This window comes from Anopheles moucheti, chromosome 2, assembly GCF_943734755.1.
Source record: "Anopheles moucheti chromosome 2, idAnoMoucSN_F20_07, whole genome shotgun sequence".
Taxonomy (NCBI): Eukaryota; Metazoa; Arthropoda; class Insecta; order Diptera; family Culicidae; genus Anopheles; species Anopheles moucheti.
This window is the reverse complement of record NC_069140.1, coordinates 32202459-32228254: the sequence shown is the minus strand read 5'-3', so window position 1 is coordinate 32228254 and position 25796 is coordinate 32202459. Positions and strand designations below refer to the sequence as shown.

The window sequence follows — 25796 nt, the reverse complement described above, 5'->3', positions numbered from 1 at the left end:
GAAAGTTTCCCCCCCAAAACAAGTGATGAACGTTTTGCACGGAGCGTTCATTAGCGCAAGCTCTATTTCATTTCAATGGCTAGCTCAAAAAGGGAACATTTCAACCGAATCTGCACGCTGATCGGATGCAAATCAATACCTGTCATAGCGTGGACGGAGTTATATCATCATAGACTCGCTGTTCGCTAGCTTTACTGCACTCAAATAACGATGATGCCGGCATAGCGATAGCATGCCGGTGAGCTTAACAGGGCGATGCTTTGATTTGACTCTGTAGGGATCTGTTTGATACGAGCTTTCACTTCGTCATGGCATGCTTAATCAAGTGAAACGTTCCTAGGGGCCCGTTGCTAGGGTTTATCGGTCTATCGCTAACTGAAGATTTTTCGTTAACAAACGCAACGTTTCTAAACTGCATGAAATAGTTGTGTATTGCTTAACCGACGCAATACATCTTCCTTAACAAATAATAGTATCTATTTCGATTTCGAAGGTTAAGATAAAACAACTTCACCAATCAATTCATCACACAGCATGTTAAAACTACGGTTGCCGAGCGATGCCGGTAATCACTACCTTGAAATGGTTGTTAATTGTGCACAAAATAACGATCCACATCTGAATGGCACTGGAAAGCTTGTGCTGTATGTATTGGCCATCAGAGGGGAAACTTTCCAATTTATGATGAACGGTCGTTCGTTGCTATGCCATCAATAAAGGTAGAAACCATCGGAAATGGTTCCAATTAAGCCTTCTCCACATTCCTTCCACATAAGTCGTTTCATTGGAATTGATCTATTCATTGCAATGGGAAAATTTCAATGGGGAAAATATGACTATTGCGAGCGATAATAAATGTTAGAGCTAGACTGTTTTGATTGAAAAAAAAATCTTCCATACATATTCTTCATGAAAAACGAATTGTTGTTACATATTACAACGTATAAATTAAACGTTTAAACTAATACTATAAGTTAAGCAATAAAACCATTGAAAGTACAGTTTGTCGTTAAGGCTTGAGATAAATTAGACTTACTGCAACAAATATTATAACAATTACCAAAACACATGTCGAACAACAACAATTTGTTTTGGATAAAATATAATTATTGCAATGAGTACATTCCAAATATATAGCATGCATCAAATTGTGGAAACAGTTTTCACTCTTAAAAGTAATAATTTTTAGGATTATGTACTATTTTTCTACCATTTGTTAAAATATTTTACAATGAATCTTTTTTGAACGCGTTTGTTTACTCGTTCGCAGGTTCACAAACGGGATCTTTCTCCCATTATGAAGTTTATCGACGATATTTATACGGTTTCGATTCCACCAACTGCTCGGATGGAGATTGTAAGTTCCCCTCGTCTGCTTCATTCGCTCGCACCGCATCGGAACTAAAACGGAACCTTGGCCAATAAATCCTGACACAGGATGGTTCCGCTCCGGGCGACTCGCTGTCGTGTGCCAGGTTGGGGGTAAAAGTTTTTTCATTGTAACATTCCCACGACATCCCTTCGCTTGCTTTCCCCCCGGTTAAACGCCCGGAGGGATTGGCCCGAGTTATTCTACCACGTGACACCTTCTAAGCGTTCACTTTGCCAAATGAAATCACTCAAAAAGATTTAATAACCTACGATTGTTACGGTACGTGCGGTGAAAGTTGAAAGGTTGTCTCCGGATTTTTCTGATCCTGACAGGGTGTTGTGTGTGCTTTTTTTTGTTTTTCTTTCTCTGCTCCTCTCGATATTCCTCTTTGTTGAAAATTCTGCTGTTTTTTTCATTCTGCAAAAGCCATACTGTGGTTCCGTGGTGCTGTTGCAGCCCAGGGCAGGCCCGGGCAGTGGTGGGACAAGAAAATCCAACCCGAATACGCTTTGGTGCTACTGGTCGTACCACACCATACCCAGCGCTAGATAAGGATGCGCACACGAGGAGAAAATCTGCGATGCCCGGTGAACAGGAAAAACCCGCCATAAATCAGCATGCGAGACAGCGAGTTTCCTTTCGCAAAAAGATTGCCACCACATCGGACCACCACTGCGGGGATGAGCCGTGGGGAGGTTTGAAAATGAAACAGTAACAGCGGGGCAGAACGCGGGAGGTTTTGCGAAGCATCACGGATTGGAAAATGGGAACATTTTTGCCACCGGGTACGAAAACGATCGATGATTCATCACGGCCTGCGCCATGTTGGGTTGTTTGGGCAAAGTTTTGTCGGCGAGCTACGGCGTACAAGTGTTGCTGACACGAAGAAGGCACACGATAATGGGCAACACGGCATGGATGTACGGGGCGGGTAGCAGCAAGATGATGTCTTGCGAGATGATCGGAAGAGCTTATCGGCGATTTGTTCAAACAACTCACAAAAGACGGGAAGTTTTGCGTCTGGTCTTTCGATTGGTGATTGGGGCAGCGGCACGCGCAACGCGCAGCAAAAGCCGTTGTAGTTGGCTGATAATCGTCGGCGGGAAGCAAAATACCGTATCGCTTCAGGCATGTTCGTGAAAGGTGGAAACATTTTGTCAACGCGGGGTGGAACGATTGTTAATATCGAAAAAGTATAGGAAAAGTAACATGTTAAATCAATATTTTACGTCCATGGTAAACGATCGGGCATGCTGGATAAAGGCATTCGCAATATGGACCTTTAAAATACCCATCGATCATAATTTTAATACGAAACAGGACGATGTTCATTCCATAGAGTGGAAATATTTGAACCAAATATTATATTTTTAATTACAACTTGAAACGGTGAATGGAATTTTGGTAAATAGTTCTGAATTGTTGCAATTGATTGCACTTAATTGCAGTAAATGTATGTAGAATTGCATACCTTAAGGCGTGGATGCTAGCAAAATGTAACACAATAGGGTTTTGTGGATGCCTTTCAAAATCTCAGGGAAGCAATCGACCACATCATTCGCTTCATTTCCATCGACTGAAGGTGATTGACGCTTTGTTGATCGCTTCATTTGCTAATACCGTGGAAAATCGCTGTTAGACTCGTTACAACTTTAAAGTCAAAGTGCTACGAGGGACTGCAAATCCGCCGTCATGTTCGGTTCTTATCGTATTAGTACTTACCAAGAATTTCCACGTGATGTGTAATTTCGCGCGGATCCATCATGGCGATCTGGCAGATGTAGTCCCCTGCATCCTGCGGTACTGCTTCGCGTATCTGCAGCGAGTAGCCGTTCACGAGCCGGACGCGCGGATCCGGTGTGACTTTGACCGAACCAGCGGTCAGGATCGCGATGCCCCGCTTCCAGGCCAGCACGTACGTACCTACAACGGTGATAGGAATAAAAAAGCGAAATCAGTACAGCAGTTTGATTAGTGTGGTTCGTTTATGGCGAAACGTTTCGGGACGTGTTCTAGTTTTGCTGAACGATGGCACATTAGACGTTTTCAAACGCAAACAAACCGAACATCTTCCGCTCCGCGCCACGTGACCGTGCGCGGTTTGGCCAACGCGCAATGCTATCAATCGGCCCCGTTTTACCTTGTCGCCTTATCGGAGGGCAGCAATAAAGTGTAAGTTTTTATGAGTTCTTGTTAGCAATAAAACTGATAGCACGTACCCAAAACCTTTCACAGCTATTACGGGGTGAAAGGAACCCCCCGTGGTTGATTACTGTTCCCGGGTGTTGTGATTATCCCTTCCACTGTTTGTGCCTACGACAACGACCAAACACCGCCAACAGCAGCTCAGCAGGCATAGCTCAGATTTCCAGAGTCGAGAGTGATCAAACGTTAACGGGAGTAAGGACAGATACCAGCAGCGAACTGTTTCAAGGACGCTGACGTGCCGGTGTTACACTAAACATTCGGACATTGGTGCTACCCTGCCCATTAGGGTGTCATTGCGCAACGACGAAACAAAAAAAAAAAGGTTGGCCCACTACCGGGATCCCGCGAAAGCCGTAAATCCCTCGACGCGAAAAACGAACCTAATTAAAATTAATGAAGTCTTTCGCTATAAAATTACATGCAAAATTGATCCCCAAAACCCAAGTGTCTTCGGTGTAGGGCATCCATTGCTCCTTCAGCACTCTGCCCGTCCACCCGGTCGTTAAATGGGTGCCCTAAAGCAACACGGGTGAAAAAAGCGTAAAACCCCCACAACAACGGACCACGGTCTACTGGCCGATGGTCGATGAAATGTTATTGCTCGCGCGAATCTAGGACACCGATGCAGAAAGTTGTGAAACGGTGGCGTTCGGGACGTTCGATGATGACCATTATTGTCGTAACGGAGAGTGTTCTGCCAGCTGACGATGTTTTTGAATAGGTAATTTAGTCGAGTCCGCACCCTCGTTTCACTGACCGAAGCTAACGTGGCCCTTCACAGCATCGGTCACTGCTAACTGTCAACGGTAACAGCCGCGGTGGCCAGCTGTGCATGGCGTTCCCGGCAGCGAGGCCTACCCCATCGGCAAATCACGCTGCGCCATACCAATCACCCGCTAACTCGGCCAGCAATTCGCGCGATAATCTAAATGTTTATTCAGTTGAGACAAATTTTATTTTATTGCACCCGTTTTACGACCCCCCCCCCCCTTTCTCGGACCCCACCGAAGGGGGTATCGGGTCGGGTTTATGGCCGTAGCGCTGGGGAGGGGTGGAATAAAAAGGAAGCAAAAGGAAGCTGATAGTGGGCAAATGTTTTCGGGTGCGTAACGAAAACCGGGTACTCAATGCCTATCAGCTGGGCCAAGCGATATCGAACCGGGTTATATGAGTTGGAACTAACCGGACTGCTAACCGGTGGAAGATGGATGAATTGTCGGAACGGGTTGAGCGACAAAGCTTTAACGAGTAATTAAAGTGTGTCTTTGTTTTGCTTCCATTTTGCTTTATGGAAATTGTTTGGGAATCGAACAGAGTGAGTCACCTTTAATGTCAGTTGGTGTTGGTGTTTTCCACATCAAAGCATGCCATTTCAACAGTGTCAACTGCAGTTTGACAGCAATGTCTAATTTACTTTTAGACACATTGGAGACAATATTGGAGCTTACACAAAACTCCTTGCGCTGCAAGCTTTAAGTCTGCTGAAAATCGCAAACCAGAAAGCGAAGCTTCCCTTTTGTCCAAAACATTCGGTGAGTCATTAGCATCGCTCAGCTCTTTGTTGCCGTTCGTACACATCACATGGCACACATACGGTGCTGAAAGAAATCGATATGTACGCACTCACCATCTGCCACCGAACCGGTACGCATCATGCATCAAACGAAATTGGGAGTGAGTTGCCGGTTGGACAAAACAAATGCACGCTTGGATGAACGCCGTGCCGTTGTCATCCATGTCTTTATGAGAACCGAACGATAGAGTGCCTTTATATCTCGCTGTACACGTCCGTCATTTTTGCGGTTCTTTCACAATTCGCCAAACTTGTCAGCATCAGTGGTGTCGGCTTTGAACCGGCCCTGCTGACTTCGTCTCCGAATGGGTTGGCTATCATTTTCCGGCGTGTCCTACAAGCGGGGGATGTACGCCTGCGATGGCTCTGCGGTGGGTGAGCGTAAGAAAGTATTCGACAGAGTAATGTGAGGTCATTCGAGTTTTGTAGCTTCCATTTTTCGTTGGCCCCGCAACGTGCTTGGGAACCGGCCATGATGTTGTTGATCTGAGCTCGAACTGACGTGTCAGTGGTAAGCGGTCTCTCGATAGCGCCGTACAACGCAATCTGGTTGGGAAGACATGCGTTTGAGCGGCGAGGAAGCACCTGAATGTGAAGAAATTGTGATGTTCTGCGCTACGGTATCACGGTCACCGGTGCTACTCGTGCCGTGAAATGTAGGACATTGCTCGATTTCAAGAGCACCACATCGTCACATCACACGGGGTTGGGTGATGTTGATCCAACCCTGGCGGAGTACAACATCCAATAAGGGATCTGTTTTTGACACAATTCAAATTGAGTCTCTGGCTACCGGGTGCATGGCAATGGTACCCGATATCGTACGTACGTAACGACCACATTGGACCGACTGCTCGCTGTAAGTCACCGTGTACCATCGGGTTTTGCAGTGCCGTGCCAGAATCGATAAAATTTCAAAGCGACGTATTCCAGCAATTCAAACCCCCAGCTCGCCTACATGTAGCTCATCGGCGTCATCGGCATTATTGACGGTGCGGTTTCTGTGCTTGTCGTTGATTGATTGTCATAAATAATTGTACCACGAGCGGGTCCGGTCCATCCGGTCCGGCCGGTCCGGTACCACGTGGGTCTCGGTCTCGCAAACGGCAGGACGGAATCGATCGGAAAGGTCATTCCGATTCGTCGACCAAGCACAGTGGCACAGTCCGCTCAGCGCAAAACGATGGCACGGACAGTGTCCTTTTGAGCGATGAACAGAAGGCCGGGACAGTCGTCGTGTTGGAACAGGGGGACACGAATCTTCCAAGGATAGTGGCACATCGGCAGGAGAAAACAATAAGTGTGGGATTATTAAAAAGGGATTATTAAATTGGAATGAACAAGGGAACGATTGGGTTGTGGGTCTTTGAACCAATAAGCAACCTGACAGCTTGATGTGGCAGTGCGATCGATCCTTGTCACCCGATCGAGTAACCAGACGGGGGCGATAGTGTTCTGTGTGTGAAAGCAGGTTTTGTTGTTACTCGGAAGGTTCTTTTTTCGTCTAATGTTAAACAATTGTTTTCCCGCTGAAGATTATACCTTCCTGCTGTGTATGTGTGTGTGTCTTATATTATTTCAACTGATTGCTCTTCTGAGGTACAATTTGGACACAAACACCTACCATTATCACCCGTTTATAACGGAGCAGAAGAAGCACTGTAAAACGGGACCGTACTTTGCCTTTCAACTGACACTGTACGGTGTGTTGCACCTTTACCAGTCGCCCACCATCTAAAGTGTCCATCTGACCGATGGTTTCGCTCGAAGGATATTGATTGAATTTGCAATCAAAACAAACTCAGCCACAGTGTGTCCGTGTCCGAAGTCGTTGTCTGGAAACCCCCGCTGTCTGACCGACAATCGACCTCGGGATGCTATTGCACCCTCGGTGTGCTGCGCTATCCAACTGTCAAAGCAAATCGATTAATGTCGTTAGCAATAGGTCAGGATCAAGCACACCGGCAACATGGTCAGAGTATCGCTAAATCATGTAGAAAGGGCAAGGTGTGGTAGTACTACGTACCAACGGGCAGAGGGAAGTTGTGCGATCGTTTGCCGCTGGGTATGCAATCGGATGTGTGTCTTTCCTGTGTCGAGCTGGTCGTGTTTGCCGATACAAGGATTTGATGAATGGCCGCTGATTACTGAGCACTCTGGGCACGATGGGCACGGCCTAGCACTGTTCGGCTGACCTTTGGCATTCGATGATATATTTATACGTGGGACGGTACAGGACCGTGTCCTCTTCCCGGCCATTACGGGCGGTGTAGTATCTGGATACCCATGCCGAGGCATCCTAGTGAGTGAGTGAGGCTGAAGCTCGTTCTGGACAGGGAAAGGGATCCGATATCGTACATCACCTGTAGCACTGATTTATTCTCGTCTAATATGCTGCGAACGGTTCTCCGCTATCAAGCAAAACAACCAGTGCAAATTAATATTATTATATGGCAGATACGAGCCTCGACTCGGACTCGGGATAATAATAGATGCGTTCGTGCTTTAGTCAGGTTGTCCAGGGTTACAATATAGTATTGCAATTTCCACACAATGTAAACCATTCGCAACAGTGGCGTCCTGTGATTGAAACGAGATAGCTCAGTTAATGACGACAGAAATGTTGTCACGCGCACACGCATGAATGAGGGCAGTTTAATTTTTCAAATCCAAAACTGTCACTGTCTGCGGTCAACCGATAACGTTTGTGTTATTTTGCAAACCCCGCGCAAGAATCAATATGTTTGCTGGCATGGTAACATATTGGTTGGTATAAAAATGTCGAAAACCTCACTTATTGATCGGAAAAATGGTTTAGAGCCATGTTTCGCCGGTTCCCACCGAGGTCAGTGTTTGTACCGTTACCGCTATTTTATTATGCCAGACCGCAAACAAATTTTCACCTCCCCTGGTCGTTTTTTTCCCTTCTGGTCGTTACATGCATCGATGATGGGGGTAGGTTTTTTTTCTTCTTCAAAGCCCTCCTCCAGGTCCTCAGTTCAATTTTTGCGTGTTCTTTGCGTCCCATTCTGCTCGCTTTGCACACAACATGGTCAAGCATGGTCAATGGCCGGACCGTGGACGTGGTGTGTATTGTTGCATATTAGCGCAACCCAGGGAAATTTATTGCCTTCAGACACCGCAAACGGAAAACCGATCGATTTCTGTTGGCACGTTGCTTTGGTTGCTGCTGGTCAATGAATAATTTTACCGATCCATTTTCCACCGTCCCGGCGCGAGTTGGTTGGTTGGGTTTGGTGTGGCTGCGGCAGCAATGGGGACGGAATGTCCGTGCCCGTGCCCACCCAAAAGGAACAAACAAGTTGCTCCACCTCATCAATGTTGCAGCCAAACTCCCTGTGCGCGCGCTGTGTTGAAGCCAACGACAGCTATGAATTCAAAAATATGACAAATTTCACCCTCGACCACTTTTCTCGTGTGGCCACAGTACGCCAATCCGTTTCCCATCGAACCGAAGGAACAAACAAACGTCCATGAACGCGTACGTCCGGTTGCGAGCAGCGCTGGGTCGGACGGGAGGAAGGTTTGTGCCGTGGTTTTGAATTCTACCGTCGTTGTAAATTTGCCATCCATAACGATGACATTAAATATTGATCGGTCCCGGTTGTCGGTGCGGATTTGTCAAATGCTGAGGTTTTTTTTTCCGACGCGAAATTCTCACGGTGGCCCACGTCTTGAGTCAAATGGGTCTCAAGCCATCATCGGAATGGCCAGGACGAGGGTGGAGATGATGTGTGCCGGGGTAGTGTAATTTATTTTCCATTTAACTGCAACCATAAACAGTTCAATGGCATATTTCTTGCGGGTAGTGTACGCTTTTGCTTAAAGTTTTAATGCTGCAAACAATGCAGCCGGGCCAGGGCCAGGGGTAACCAATGCCAAAAGCGATTGATTTATTGCTCGGCGATTGTTTGTTTTATTGACAGCCAGGGTTCAGAATTTATGTGCGATTGGTACGAATATTTGGCAGCGTTTGCAGTTTGCGTTTTAAAGGCAGTACGGAATGAATGTTTGTTAGAAACGTAAAGTGCCTTCCGCTTAACCGTGCGCGGCCAAACAAGCGTACTCAGCCGAAGCTGAGGTGAGGTTTAAGAAGTATAGTTTTTTTTTTGTTTGAACACAATGGTTTATTAAGCGCTCGAATGAGCCAATAACGAGAAAATAGATTAAATTCTACTTTAAAAATCTGAAACATTCCAGCCCGAAAGAATAGGATCAAAGGATATCTCCTGCTAAGCAGCACTCTTTGTTCCTTACCGCACAAATAAAGTTTGGGCCATTTTTCCACTCCAAAATCCCCCCACACAGTGGGGGTGCATAAACGGGGAACGAAAGAAAAATATGCTTCATAATGTAATAAAACCCTGGTACGGATCCCGTCCCATCTCGGCATTGTAGTAATTTTTTAGTTTGATCATGTTTTGAGATTACGATTTTCTTTTTGTGTCTGTGGATTTGGCTCACCTTTTGCTAGCCGTAGCTCGTAACGCAAAAAGGTAAAAAAAGGATTCTGTTTGCTCATTCCCCCCAGGGACGTTCGTCCGCAAACCACGGTGCCCATATGCGCACCCGGTCACAAAACGACCGTGTTTGAGGGAGCCAGAGAGAAAGAGAGAGAGAGCGAGAGAGAGATGGAAAAAAGAACGAGGATAAATCAATTTGTGTTTTATTTGGCTCAACCCCCCCGAAGGCCCATGTCCATACGCTTGCTTGACCACCGAATGGTTGAAATAAAGCTCCACGTGCCGGCCACCGCACAGCATGCCGAAAGAGTTCTGGTACAAATTAGGCGGTTACGGGCGGTTAGGTAGGCGGTCCCAAACTTCCCCCCAAGTTGAACGCCTCCAAATAAGCCGTTCTGGGCCGATCGCTTGTTTCGGTCACTCGCTGGACCAGTGTTCGGACCGGGCCGGTACGGGAACGCGCCAAGAACCACCAGGACCAGGACTCCTGTGGATAATTTCCACATTGTTATGGCTCCCCCGGGGGGATACTGGCACCGGTGCGGTATAAAAAAATAATCTGAGAAATGAATGCCTTCCTTGCAGCCATTTGTTTGCTGTTGTCGGGATGCGGCGTCTGACGAGTGGATATAAAAGGGTTCTCGGCAAGAAGGCGTCCCGACAAGATTGTGTGCCTTGAGAAGATATGGATGGCTGTTTGTGTGTGTGTGTGTGTGTGTGTGTGTGTGTGTGTGTGTGTGTGAGTGTGTGTATGTGTGTTTGAAAAAAGAGGAATCCATTCGACGCTTACCTGGAGAGGCTACTTCGCAGGGTAGTGTAATCGTATCGCCGACAGCGAACTTGAATGCTTCCGATCTGGAGATGAATAGTGGTTCCGCTTTGTTGAGTATTTGACTAGCTGCTTCTCCTGCGAAAGACATAAAGCGTAATAGCACAAAAAGACGACCATTAGAAGGGGATGATTTAAGAGAGCAGTACTGATCGGGGGACGGTAGTAAAGTGATATGTCTTCCGGCATATATGGAACCAACATATTTTGCTGATTTGAAACTCAGCTTGTAGAACAGATTTTCGTTGAATTTTTAATTCAAACTAGTGCATTTTGAAGTTAGCGGTCTCTTCAACTTTCTCATCGTGACCCATCTCAGCCAGACACTAACTTCCAGAAATGGCACGTATATCCTGACCAGCTTATTGCACGGTCAACGTGAAGGAAAGTTTTTATGCTGCCCCATTTAATATTGTATAGTACATTTTTAATTGGTGATACAAGAGCCCCTGAATAGCTTGCAATTGAGCTTGAAATGTTTCTCGGTTTTTTTTTTTCGACGAGCTAGCACCATTCCAACAGAATCAGGCCATCTGAATTATCGTTCACTAACGGTGCTTTTTACTTTCTGGCACTCTTTTTTTTGTATCTCGCTACCCTCCTAGATAGTTTTCGAACTTATGAAAGAACAGCCCTAACGAAGGTAACACCATCCCTCGTACACTGGTGATGGCTTAAGTGAGCGTAGTGTACGTGGGAAGGGGGGGGGGGGGGGGAAACGGTGAAAAACTTTTCATTTTCTTCTGCCCTAAAACAGACTCACCGCGCAGGGGAGATGGCACAACGGATGCAACATCCCAAACCTTCACCGGGCCAGAGTGACCGGCAGAAAGCTTGAATAATAAATGGCACTTGGTGAAAATTATTCATCCGAGCGCACACATCCACAGCGAGAGAGAGAGAGCGAGGGCTAGGGATAAGTTTTGCCTCTCATATTAATTGGCCGGCTCAGCCTTGTGCTTCGGTGGCTTAGCCTTGGCTAAAGGGGAAGCTTTGTGCAATGAGACGAGTGCCAAGATTTAGTTTGCTGGCTCTGTTTGAAGGCAAGAAAATTGATATGGTTCCTTCGTGTTCTCTTTCTTTTTTATTGGCTTTGTTTTTCGTCGTGTTCTGTGGTTTTGTTTTGGAAAGTTTAAAGCTTCGTGCTTGATAGGATTGCTGCTAATATGAGCTTATTTTTCCCCATTATTCATGCAGTAAAAATAGGAATGGAAGCAAATGGGTTTTGATGTATTCTAGAGCAATGACGTTGTTATCCGACACTCTTGACGCTGAAGTATGGCGGTAGGGTTCCAAATCACGCATCATTATCTGAAAAGGAATATTCGTTTTGCGCTGAAACGTACACCCAAAAACAGCGAGATAAGATAAATCTATTTATAATTCGCTTAAGTTGGATGATTTTGTAGAAACAATGCCACCATTCGCTCTGCTTGAAACCACAGCTGCTGCCGTGCGATATCCACACGGTTGCGGGAGATCCTGCAGGATCTTCCCGGCGGACCGGCATCGGACCAGATGCTCCCGCTTCGCAACGACCAAATCCACCTCGCCCGAAGTACATGTGGCCTTGACGGGCCCGAGTGGATTATAATTGTGTTTGCCATCCGTGACAGGTGGAGTTTTCCAGCCGGTTGGGCGTGGAAATATCGGGTTGCACGCGACGGATCAGGTTTTGCCTCGCTTTGAACCGGGCGGCGTAGTATGCATGTGAAGTAAGTCTCTAGTCGCACGGCTCCGGTTTTCAACATTGCTGCGGGTTTTCGGACGAGCTTTGGTACGGCTTCCGAAATAATTTCTGGGCCACTTTTGATAAACGTCGCCTTCAGACGGTTGACTGTGCGCCCGGTCGCCGTCAGGCAGGATGAGACAGCGTACTAAACGCACAAATTACTTTACAGTGGCTTGCATCTCTGGCGCTGCCAACCGCTTTCAGCACCAGGTATTCAGTTAACCTGAAGGTTAAATGGTTTTGTTCATTCGCGCGTTGTTGTAACGCACGCCGGGAAAGGGAAATTCTGCCATTCTTAAACTTTTGTCACGCATGACAGAGTATTGCTTAATCACGAGCTGGTGTTTTTATCTTTGCTTGTGTGGGTTTTTGTTTAAAGATATGAGTAATACTTATATGAAAGGGCTTCAATTGATTTGTTTATTCAAATTGTAATTCTTTGTTAATTCATTAGTTTACTTTGTTTTCTTTTGTATTTATTTAAAGGTTTATTTTTCTTTATTTTTATCCATCTATGTTCTCTGTTTTATTTATTGATTTATTTATTGTTTTATGTCTAAAAATCGCTATACTGTCATCAGTTTACGTCTTCCTTTTTTACTTTCTTTATTTATTTGTTCAAATATTTTTTTAGTTGAACCCATCTTAAGCACTAACAGTTTTTCCAAGGTTATTCTTAACTGAAGTGTTTTGGACTAACCTGTCGGCTTTACACTTATTATTTTGATTCTTTTCGCTCAAGATATTCGAAGGATTCGTCGTATGGAGAGAAAAATTTGGCACGAAATCCCATTCTTCTTCAACAACAATAATCTCTTACGGAAAAGGGGGAAAAAACAGCTCAAAAATTCCATCAAATAACTATCTCCCCCAGGACTGCATGATGTATGATCCATTCCAATAACCCTTTTCCGTTCATTCTAGTTCAACCACCGAGGCTCGGTTTATTTGCCCACCTCCCCCCTCCCCACCATTGCGAACGTGTGAAGCGATTTTCCTTCTGCTTGGCGTAGTCACTTTTGTTCATCAGCCGAGCACTGATCGGCAAGGATTCCCTCCCCCCCCCCCCCCCACCATCCCTCGTCATTTCCTGTACCACGTGCCTACGGGGGCCATCCTTTGCTGCTTACTGCCGAAGACCCTGCACCATTATCAGGCATAAACGGAACACCATCACGTCGCACGCCGGTAGCATATGAAATGAGAGTCATAAATTCCAGCATCCCTCAGGGAACGATGGCCACCTTCAACTCTGTGATGGTGTTTTTCTCACCCAGCCGGGAGGGTTGTGTGTGTGTGTGTGGGGCAGAAACGGGAAAACCACGGACCCAATGAGCCACGAAAAATGTGAAATCGTTTTCACTTTCATCACGCCTTTTCGCACTCCGGAAGCGACACCCCTATCGCGAACGTGAGCTCATTTAATCTGTTTCGCAAAACTTACACCTTGGATGTGGTTTTTTTCTTGCTGCTCGAAAGATTGTTCCCATCGCATAAAAGCGTTTGCAGAATATGTGCATTTGTTTTAAATGCTATTGTTTTTTTTTTCTCCCTCGGCACCATGAAAATGCTAGAACATGCCCCGTTTAAATGATGGAACAGAAAACATTCAACAGTACGGCAATCGACGACAGCACAGCAACAATATCCGGCTCCCGCTTCGTAGGCAATAATCATTTCGCCCTTAATTGAAATCGTTTAACCGAGATGGAAAAACACGCGCCCGTAACAGCCCGTGTTTTGTGTCTGTTCCAAAATGCTGGTAGAAATTATGCAAAACTGTTGTGCAAATAAACACAACACACATACCGTTCCCGCTGCCACATAACCGTTACTGGCGGAGAGGGTGCAAAAGTGTTAAGAAAGAATGCACGAAGCGGGTTGGCCGCAGACGCTTTCTGGCGACACGAGCTTTAACAGAACATACACCCGTACGCGGCATATGGCTAGACCGCTATCGCTTTCACCATCTGTTGTCAATTGAAAGCGATTTAAAATGGGAAAATCATACACCGGCTCAATGTTCGTTTGCTTGAGTGCGCCGGCGGTATTAAGCGGATACTTTAGGGGATTAGGAACGGTGTCCATACGCTGCAACAGGAGCAACATTCCGCGAAGAAAGATATCTCACCCGGGAAGGGGAAATAGTTTTATAATTACACAGGGCAAAACCCGGGGCCCGATGTGGTGCACTCAGCGTCTGTGAGTGTGAACATTTTAAAAGCATTTCTATTGAATTTTAGCTTCCCCATGTTCATGATGATCCCATTTGTTGCCCGCGTTAACGGGACCATTCGATTTTAATCAGCCAAATTGGCGTACACCACTCTCGGCTCGTCTAGGCATCCAGCGGATGCTGTGCGCTAATCCAAAATGAAAATTAAGGCTTTCGCAAAAGCGCACCGCTGTCAAGCGGGTACGGTCAAAATGGGGAATTAAGCTTTTAACGAACCGAAAGCTAGCATAACGATTCGTAATGAGACATTTTCTTCCCCGGTGCGGAGGGTGCCATGGGACCGTTTATTTCTTTTCCAGTCAGCCGCTTTTTTTCCCGGCGGCGGACAGCTACATCCATATGCTACGGTTACCGACCAACATCAAACGATGCACATTACTTCAATCGAGAATGGTTCGTTTGACATTCTGGATGATGCCGTTTTTTTTTTTTTTGTTCGGTAAACGCTAGCTTTATCGCTCAGTGACGTTTCACTGAGTGGCACCGACGGCAGATAGTACTCAAAAGCCCATCAGCTTCATCATCATCATCATCATCATCATCAGAAGCAGCAGCATCGGTATGATCGTCGGCGTTCTCGTTGTCATTTGCCGCTGGCCAATGTGCGACATGCTCGATGTACCCCTTTTTGGGCGGGCAAATAATCGCACCGGGAGATTGGATTTGCGAAGTTAGCAGACCGTATAATGCCGGGCGTATGGGCGTATCCTTGTTGCCGTCACACGTCCGAATCAGTCGGCCGGAAGGAAGCCGTCCCCGGGCAGAGAATTGAATCAAGTCGGGAATTATGAAAATTTTATTAACCGCTTAAAACACACCCAATCCCACACACACACGCGCGGAGAAACCAAGGCTTCCAGGCGTGCAATTAAGATAAAAGCCTGCGCGAAGAAGACACGGGCGGCCATGGTGGGTACGGCACATTCGGAACCGAGCACCGAGCAGAAATTCGCAGTGTGGAGAGTGGATTTTAATTGCATTAATACGACGGTTTATGTTGGCGATTATCAGCTTTGCCGTTTTGCCGATCCACTCGGTTCGCAATCGGTTGGATTAAAGTGGCGGCTACGTGGAAAGAAGCGATCAGTGTTTCCGTGTACCGCGTGAACGACTAATTCGATGGAAGGTCGTTAATAAGTCACGGGGCGACGGGTAACCTGAACCACCTCCATACCATACCAGGCTGTGACAACAAACTCTTCGTTAATGCATTTTACCGCCCAAATGTCAAAGCGTCGTTAAAATGGGAGCGGTTTAGCTGTTTTTTTTTGCTTCTGGTAAAGACACACACACACGCATACTGTAACAAAACTTTTTTCCGCTTTTTGCATAACCGAATTAGTGTGCGAGTGTGGGGAAATGGGTTCGTGTCTTGCTGTGGAAATAAAGAACTGTCAGGTTCATGTACCTCGCCGTGTACGGTACTGTCTGGCGTGACGGGTCGTGTCAACGATAAATCAGCCCGTAAACGAGCCAAAAGAGCCTGTTCCGTCTCTTCTCACTTCCTTCCTCTCGTCCCTTTGTTCATGCAACTTCTTTCAATATGGTTTGTTCGCGATTTGCCTGCCGGCGAATCATCCACACCGTGGCAGGAAGACAGGGACTCACCGTGCGGGAGTTTTTCCCCCGTTTCGCACATTCGAGACCCCGGGGTGGTATGGTGGATGCCGCAAAATGTGGTTATCGTTCACAAAGTTTAATTATCTCATAAATTCTACGTTATAATAATAATAAGAAGCACCCGAAAAATCGTAACCCAGTACCGGAGCAGGAACACAGAACGGAAAGATGGTAAGCATGTATAATGGAGAGTTTCGTTTTCTTTGCTGCTTCTTGTTGGTCCTCCTGCTGCACAGTGGGCAGTTTTGAAATAAATTCAGGAATACATAATTTTGTTTGCAAATTTGCGTCATTTTTACCATTGCCATATGGTTTTTGTGACGGAACAAAAACATGTTGCTTTGAATTTTGTGTGACATTTCACTGTCGTTCTACAAGTTTTTTTTCCGATTTCTTCAACTTGTCTCGAATTTGCTACGTAGAACAACAATCTACAATGGGGAGATTTAATGAATTTATTATTAAACAAAACAAACATTCCCAAACGAAAATAATTATCGATGGAGGCGCCCAGTACTTAGTTAACTCGATGTTATAAACTTTTGTTTTTGATATTGCAGTACACTATAAACATTATAATTTTGCATTGCAGATCTTTAAAAATTTTTGAGCTGAAACGGAGGAGGATTAATAAATCCAAAAATATTATTAATGAAACTCTGTATGAAAACATTAAGCAACAAAAAATAATTACTAATGGAGGCGCCTAGTACTTTGTAAACTTGGTATATTAAATTGTTAAGTTTTTTTCATTCAATCTGTCTTATTAAATGCTTTATGGTAACTGTTTTATTTTTGGACAATAATGTCACTAAATTCCCAACGTGCCCTAGTAGGTAGTCAATTCCCACCTCTACGCGGGATTGAAGCATATTTTTCTGCCTGCTTGCCTTCTGCTTCACCCCGAACTCTCAATCCCGTCCATTCGCTTGCAGGTGTGGTGGGTTTTGTGGGTGTCCTGTTCCCCATCAACTGCGTTTGGCCGGTCGGTGTGCGAGTGTGTAAGAGCGCGTGAAGATGCTGGTGACCATAATGATAGGTTCGCTACGGCCGCGCTTTGCTGCCGCTTTGGGACCCGCGACGCTCTACACGCGGTATGAATTGCCTAACTTCATTATATTTTAAATCTTCCGCCCAACGCGAAGGGAAGTGGAAATCTCTTCCGGCCAGATGGAAAGCGACAGCCAGCCAAAATTGTGCTGGTTTCTGGTAGCGGGTGACGCATTACCGCTTCGCTGACGGAAGCTGCCCAAGCAGCTTAATCCTCCTAGAGTCGTTGATTTGTGTAGAAGCGAATGAATATTTAAATGCTGTGCTGTGTCAGTTGGTGGGGCTAGAATTCCTGGAAGGCTATTTCCGTTCGCATAGTTTGAATGAGCGGTTTGTGAAGTTTTGATAATAAAATGGCGCAAGGTGGTTAGGATGGCGATAAGTCTGGGATTACTGAGAAATCGTTTTTTTTTTGTCGAGCTACCGATTTATATACATTAAATTAAAAGCAAACTGCGATAATATAACTATTACAAACTTCGACGGTGCAGATTCTCTCTTCGCTTAGCACTCGTAGCTGATAACTTACAATCGAATGCAAAATTTACATAAAAAAGCTCATTTTCTGTGATGTGGTGCACAAGCGAAAGCACCCTTTAATTGCCTTATGCTTCTTGCTGTTTTCATTTGCTTTATATATTCTCGAGGTTTTGCAAATATCTCCCAGCAAGATGGATAGTGTGGCAAATAGAGCCGTTTCCGAAAGTTGTCTATTCCGCGTTGGAAATGGTAACAGTCATGAACTGCGCAAAGCCCGGATTAGGCGGATTGCCGATGGAAATGAAGTCAAAGCACCAATCTCAACCTCCGCGGCAGAGCGTGTGGCAAAACGTGGACTCCGGCGAAAAGTAAAACAATAACGGCCCATCATCGTAAGCCCTCCCTAAGCCCTGACCAGCGCGATGTAAAGCGCGAGAAGCGGCAAAAGGGGCACCCCGAGCGCCATCAAAAAGCGTTGGTGGAGCTAAAATGAGCGCTTTAATGGCTTATGATGTCGGTGGTTTCTATTCTTTAAAGATTGTCTTAAGGAGGATTTACAAATCGGTTGAAAATCCCCCCCTGGGAAGATAGTTTTAATGACTTAGAATGAGGTAGGATTACCGCATATTTGAGTTATGCGTAGTTTGTAACGAGAATTGTATCACGTAGCGTGAGGTATTGAGCCCAAAACAAATCGATATAATTCGTACAAATAGAAGAAAAGCAAGAACTAATCCACTACCGGAACAACTTCGATTGGAAATGAGTTTTTCCTATCTCTTATCGCATTTCCCATTTTCTCCCAGTGCCGTTCGAGCCGGTTCTACCAACCGAAGTAGATTGTGCCGGAAGATTGTGTTCGATGTGTACATCCCCGGACGTTGGATGATTCCTTCTTCCGACCAGAAGAATAGCGCCAAGAGTTCGCTTTAAAGCACGCTGGTACTTGAAGTGTTGTAACAATCAATTCTGCAATAAGTTAGTTTGCTATTTCGCTTTTCCGGATTCGGACCCGATACCACCGCTAGCACTATTGTTGCTACTCTCCTACGGATGGATCACCGTTTACGGTAATTTGAATCGAGCAGGATCGAGTCGGAATCCACCCGCAATGGTACCGCAATGGCACAGGGTACCGTCCTGCACAACTCGCACAACCGTAGCCTGGTCGGTAAACATGGCAGCAAAATAACGCTTCACTAAATTGGAATTGGTCCTCGAACTGCAGGCATGCGGTGTTTGAGAGCATTTTGAGTTTGATTCTGACGCAGGTTTTCACATCGGCGTTTCATGAGGTGAGTCAAATCAAAGATTCTTTCACATCAGCAGAAGAAGTTTCTGTTGTTTGAGGAACAAGAAGTATTGTTTGACTAGAGGAGGAGACGGTTCGAGATGAAAGAAACGGGATTAGATTTGTTTGTTAGCTTCAAAAAAATGGTAGGAATTGTGTAAAAATGCCTACGCGGCCGTTATGAATGCTTTTTGATATTTGGGTATCTACAATCAGCAGTTCAATTTTTTAATTGTTGCTATTAAGGATAATTAAAATATATTTGCTAATGTAGTATGTTTATAATGTGAAAATCTCTGTAGTGATATATATTTCCGCAATAATGTTTCTAATATGGAATTAAAAACTAAACACTTGACATAATCCATTTTCCTTCGCAACAATCACATTAGGGCCAATGTTTTCATTCATTATGTAAATGTTCGCTGGTAAAACGTTAACTCTTTCGTGATTGCACCAGCGTTCGCAGGGGCTTGTAAGCTTTACTGACCCGCATTGTCAGTGGCATAATTATCACCGCCTCACATGCCGTAAGCACGAAAATGATGCTATGAATTTCAAATCCCTATTTATTATTCATCATTTATTTCACACATTGTACCATTACCGTTCGGTTGGCTCGATGTGAATGGCTTCATTTTTGCGTACACATTTGCCGTACCATTAGAATGTGCTGGCAGAGAGGAAAAATTCAATGCGTGGGCTAATTTTAATCCCATAACGTGCTACTCTACCCGCTAGATAGATCGTGATTGTTTTGCTCTAATTAAAACAAATCATGCAAATGAAACAGTCACACGTGTTCATACGGAATGGGAGCAATAATACAATAATTTCATACGTTTTCTAGAACATCTTTCGAGACGAAAAATGGGAAATGAAGAAACAATGAATAATGAGTCACTGATTTGGCAAATTTAACCTATAAGATAACTTATATAAGGTGTGTTTACCAAACCGATAAAATTTGCCATCACATATCTCTGGCATCCAAGACGGCAGCGGCGGATCAAAGGGTAGGCGGAGTAGGCGGTCGCCTGGGGCCTCGTCGTGTTGGGGGCCCCAAACAACTTGTGCAGATTGTGCGATTTTTGGAAATTTAACAGCAGAGTTAATTTATAGCACAAAATCTAATTAAAAAGGTAGAAAATTGATCGAAAATATCCTTGGTATCTTTGAATTTTATATATCCTTGGTTATATAAAACATTTGTTTCTATTTGATTAGGTATATCGGCCCGGTTACACGGCTACACAAGAGAAGTATGCAGTTAATTCAAACTCCTTCTTCTTTATCGGCTCGATATCTTCAGGATGCTTAAGCCTACCATTTCTATTTTTATTTTTACTTTATTTACCCGTAAGATAGTTAGTGCTGTGTACGTAGGTTTGGTGGTCCAAATGAAATTTTTCCGTGGTCCTGTCTTGTACAGACCGACTGCGCTACCAATACACCATCTGGCCGCCCCGTGAACCCTTATATGCCCTTTTACTTCAACCTATTCATGTATTCTATTTCTTAAACTTTCCGTTTGATATTACAACCTCATGGTTCTTGGAATACTATTTCTGTTCTTCTTGAATATTACTTATTGGAAGCTGGATTGTAGGTCCAGCTTATGTCCACCCATCCCAAACTGTCCAAACACTTCATCATATCCCCGTGTAGAATACTGTTCAAACTACATTGTTGAAATCTCGGTAACATTTGCATCGTTGTTAGACTGAAATTGTTCTAAAATTTCCAATTCTAAATCCATACGGTTGAAGATCATCACCGCGAAATCGTTGATCTAAATTAAAAAAAGAACACGAAAAACGATACTTGAAAAAATTAAGTATGCATTGATATAAAAACGTTGTATTCAACAAAGCACCTATCATAGTAGTCTTGCTAAAACATTGCCGTGCGTGCTGAAAGCGATCTCGTTTTTTTGCATTGAAAACTCAGTTTGTTTGAGAAAAAATAGTGAGTGCTTTGTGGTGCTGTATCCTTATAATTTGCTACTGAATATCAAATTGTGCCTGAGTAGCACATAGTGTGTTTCATATTGATGTAAATGTGCAAGTATAAATGTGACGAAATGATCGCAAGTGTCTTCACAATGACCGAAGAGATCGGCCCAGAAATTCTTGGATTTCTTGACACACGAACAACCGACCTAAAATTGGAGCATCAAACTTAATACGCGAAAATCAAGCGAACGATCGAAATTCACATTAATATGGGCAGGGCCACGAGAGTTGACAAAATGCTGACAAATTTGTAAAAATGACCAAATCAGCTAGTCAACTGTGAAAACCACTATACCGTTGCCGCGCACACAATTGTTTTCAGACTTTCGATACCAGGAGAGCATGTTTTTCAAGAGGTGGAATAAATTTGCGCTGCAGGTGAAATAACCTGCAGCGTGGAATAAATTTGCCCATCAATATTGCATTGCGTACTATCAAACCCGTGAGAGTGTTCACTAGTTTAAGAAAAATTGATGAAACGGAGAGCATCCTTCATTTCGCTCAAACTTTCCATGGGCTGGTACGAAATTCCATACAAAACCCGCTGTTTTCAGATTCCCGATACCAGGAAAGCTTCAACGGAAGAGGTAGCACCTTGTACAGTAATTTTGCTCGAAAACCGCCTAAAGGTATGCAATGTTTAAACACTAACTTTCCCGTTGGTCTTGAAAAATTTCTTCGAAAACCGCCGAAAGGTATGCAATATTTAAACACTATTTTTCCCGTTGGTCGTGAAAAATTTCTTCGAAAACCGCCGAAAGGTATGCAATGTTTAAACACTAACTTTCCCGTTGGTCGTGAAACATTTCTTTGAAAACTACCAGTTTTCGAATGTATAGTACCAGGAGAGCATGCACGGAAGAGGTAGCTCCTGGTACTAGCGCCGTAAGGTATGCAATGTTTATACACTAACTTTCCATACAAACCAGCTGTTTTCAGATTTCCGATTCCAGGAGAGCATGTTGTTCAAGAGGTAACAACTGGTACCAGCAGAGCAAGATGGCGCCCAAAAATTTATGAAATGTTTCATGAAATATTTCATGAAATATTTCATGAAACATTTCATGAAAAATTCATGAAATATTTCATGAAATATTTCATGAAAATTTCATGAATGAAATATTTCATGAAATATTTCATGAAAATTTCATGAATGAAATATTTCATGAATGAAATTTTCATGAATGAAATTTTTATGACTGAAATTTTTATGAATGAAATTTTTATGAATGAAATTTACATAAATTCATAAAAATTTCATTCATAAAAAATTTCATTCATAAAAATTTCATTCATAAAAATTTCATTCATAAAAATATCATTCATAAAAATTTCATTCATAAAAATTTCATTCATAAAAATTTCATTCATAAAAATTTCATTCATAAAAATTTCATTCATGAAAATTCCATTCATAAAAATTTCATTCATAAAAATTTCAGTCATAAAAATTTCATTCATGAAAATTTCATTCATGAAAATTTCATTCATAAAAATTTCATTCATTAAAATTTCATTCATAAAATTTCATTCATAAAATTTCATTCATAAAAATTTCATTCATAAAAATTTCATTCATAAAAATTTCATTCATAAAAATTTCATTCATGAAAATTCCATTCATAAAAAATTTCATTCATTAAAATTTCATTCATTAAAATTTAATTCATAAAAACTTCATTCATAAAAATTTCATTCATTAAAATATCATTCATAAAATTTCATTCATAAAATTTTATTCTTAAATATCATTCATAAAATTTCATTCATAAAAATTTCATTCATTAAAATTTCATTCATGAAAATTTCATTCATGAAAATTCCATTCATAAAAAATTTCATTCATTAAAATTTCATTCAGTAAAAATTTCATTCATAAAAATATCATTCATAAAAATTTCATTCATAAAAATTTCAGTCATAAAAATTTCATTCATGAAAATTTCATTCATGAAAATTTCATTCATAAAAATTTCATTCATAAAAATTTCATTCATTAAAATTTCATTCATAAAATTTCATTCATAAAATTTCATTCATAAAAATTTCATTCATAAAAATTTCATTCATAAAAATTTCATTCATGAAAATTCCATTCATAAAAAATTTCATTCATAAAATTTCATTCATAAAAAATCATTCTTAAATTTTCATTCATTAAAATTTCATTCATAAAAATTTCATTCATAAAAATTTCATTCATAAAAAATCATTCATAAAATTTTCATTCATTAAAATTTCATTCATAAAATTTTCATTCATAAAAATTTCATTCATGAAAATTTCATTCATGAAATATTTCATTCATGAAATATTTCATGAAATGTTTCATGAAATATTTCATGAAATTTTCGTGAAATGTTTCATGAAATATTTCATGAAATATTTCATGAAACTTTTCATAAATTTTTGGGCGCCATCTTGCTCTGCTGGTACCAGGTGTTACCTCTTGAAAAACATGCTCTCCTGGTATCGGAAATCTGAAAACGTGGAAAGTTAGTGTTTAAACATTGCATACCTTTAGGCGGGCAAAATTACCAGGTGCTACCTCTTCCGTGCATGCTCTCCTGGTACTATACATTCGAAAACTGGTAGTTTTCGAAGAAATTTTTCACGACCAACGGGAAAGTTAGTGTTTAAACATTGCATACCTTTAGGCGGTTTTCGAGCAAAATTACTGTACAAGGTGCTACCTCTTCCGTTGAAGCTTTCCTGGTATCGGGAATCTGAAAACAGCGGGTTTTGTATGGCATTTCGTACCAGCCCATGGAAAGTTTGAGCGAAATGAAGGATGCTCTCCGTTTCATCAATTTTTCTTAAACTAGTGAACACTCTCACGGGTTTGATAGTACGCAATGCAATATTGATGGGCAAATTTATTCCACGCTGCAGGTTATTTCACCTGCAGCGCAAATTTATTCCACCTCTTGAAAAACATGCTCTCCTGGTATCGAAAATCTGAAAACAATTGTGTGCGCGGCAACGGTATAGTGGTTTTCACAGTTGACCAGCTGATTTGGTCATTGGTCAAATTAGTCAGCATTTTGTCAACTCTCGTGGCCCTGCACCTAATGTTGAAATTGTTGAAAAAGTTCAGTAAGTAGAAGCTCACCACAGAAATCAACCGTTAATTTTTATTCATCGCCTAAAACATCGACGTGAGCGAATGATCATGGAGGTAGTCTTTCAACACAAAAACTTGACCTAGCATTTTAGTTTTCAAATGCTAAAAGCTATGCAAATTTAACCGACTGTGCATAACACAAATTATTATTATTATTATATAAAATTTCCGTTGTTTGTTTAATGGGATACACAATGTTAAACAATCCACTAAATAATAAACAAACAAAAAAATCGAAATTCACAACTTAGTAACTCGCTCATTCTGTATTGCAAAATGTATGACAGGTGATTACCCCTCACAATGCGTCAGAGAATGAGCGATCTCCCGCCAGGATATGCAATATGCGGCATATTCACGTGGAGTATTTTGATTGAATGATTTTTTCTCTGCATTCGGCTCCATCTGGGGATCATCCTCATTGATGACGGCACCACTGTCTGTGTTAGTCCCCGTGCTCGATTGTTTCGGCTGTCTTCCTCGACGACGTATCTTAAACATACCATGAGTACAACCGGCTTCACCCCGTGGAAACAGGATCGGGTACTGTAGTGGACGCATCATCTGGTTGGTCTCATACACTGGCCTTAAGGATCCTGTAGCACGATGTTGCAGCACAATCTCCCGTGTATATTCCGTGCTACCGGCGATGTCGTCACAAACACACATGACCCATCTCACCTGCAGTCGGTGTGTTGTTCCGGAACTGGTCAATACCTGGTATACGTGAAAGGAGGCAAAGGCGCAGTCCATCGCGAACAGTTCATGCGTTCATACGTATGACTGATTAGGGGCAGCCCAGCGGCGGATCAAACAGCAATAGGCCCCTTCTTACTGCGCTTTTCGCCTTGTCTCATTTCAAGTCCCCTCAATGTCCCCCTTCCCTCCTGCATCGTTTTAAAAATTAGAGGCCCCAACTATATTTCCGCCCTGGGCCTCCAAGGGGATTGATCCTCCACTGCAAGACGGACAAACAATCTCCATTCAAACAGCCATAACCATGACAAAATTGAATGATTTAAGACACCCTTCAACGTGCTGAACTGCAGCAATGAATGTTCAAGTATTAAATTCTTCGTGGTTTAGTGATTGCATCACGGGCTGCACCGTTTAAACCGCCTTCGATGCACTTCGGTTTCACACCCTTGTGAAGGAATTTAAACGCAATGAAATATTAATATTCACACAGGGTCAGCATTTTGGGGGAAACAAAAAAAAATACCAAAAAAACGAAAGGATATAAATGTGGGAAATTAAATTTTCCATCCGTTTTTGAAGTGAGGTTTCTGCTGGAGAATCGCTCGCTGGTAACAGGCTCCAGAAAACGTTTGCAAGCGGACGGAACTGCGAAGTTGTGCAGTAAAAATTCGGCACAGAAAACAAAGCAAAACAGCCTCAAAAGGAAGGGAACAGGCAGTAGAGCAAAGGAGAATGAAATAAATTAAAGCAAAAATGCATCGGATATGCGTACACCCTGTGGCACGGTTCGTGCCGGGCTGGGCGGAGTAACGTCAGCGATAAATCATGCATATTCATGGCATTTAATCAATTTATGATGCACGGCTTACCCCGGTACGACCACACGTTGTGATAATTATAGTAATTAATATTGTTTTCATTTGCACTTGTTCGCCCGGTCGGTCGCTGGGTTATGCACCTTGCCTTTTTTGAATGGGCTACCGATTGAGTGCATTTCCGGCATGAGTGTGTGTGTGGGTTTGGGACTATTGTAAAAGCGGAGGGGTGCCATTTTGCAATGGGAATGGTAAGGGTGGTTAATGT

General features: G+C 43.0%; 1 protein-coding gene across 1 annotated transcript in view; it reads right to left on the bottom strand.

Annotated features, from left to right (window-relative positions):
* LOC128297659 (hemicentin-1-like) overlaps positions 1–25796 on the bottom strand; it is a 61825-nt gene that overhangs the window by 21948 nt on the left and 14081 nt on the right. The window contains exons 2-3 of the mRNA XM_053033338.1: positions 10428–10544; positions 3095–3295 (exon numbers count right to left, since the gene is read on the bottom strand). Of these exons, the coding sequence (XP_052889298.1) occupies positions 3095–3295; positions 10428–10544 (318 nt within the window). The remainder of the gene's footprint in view (positions 1–3094; positions 3296–10427; positions 10545–25796) is intronic.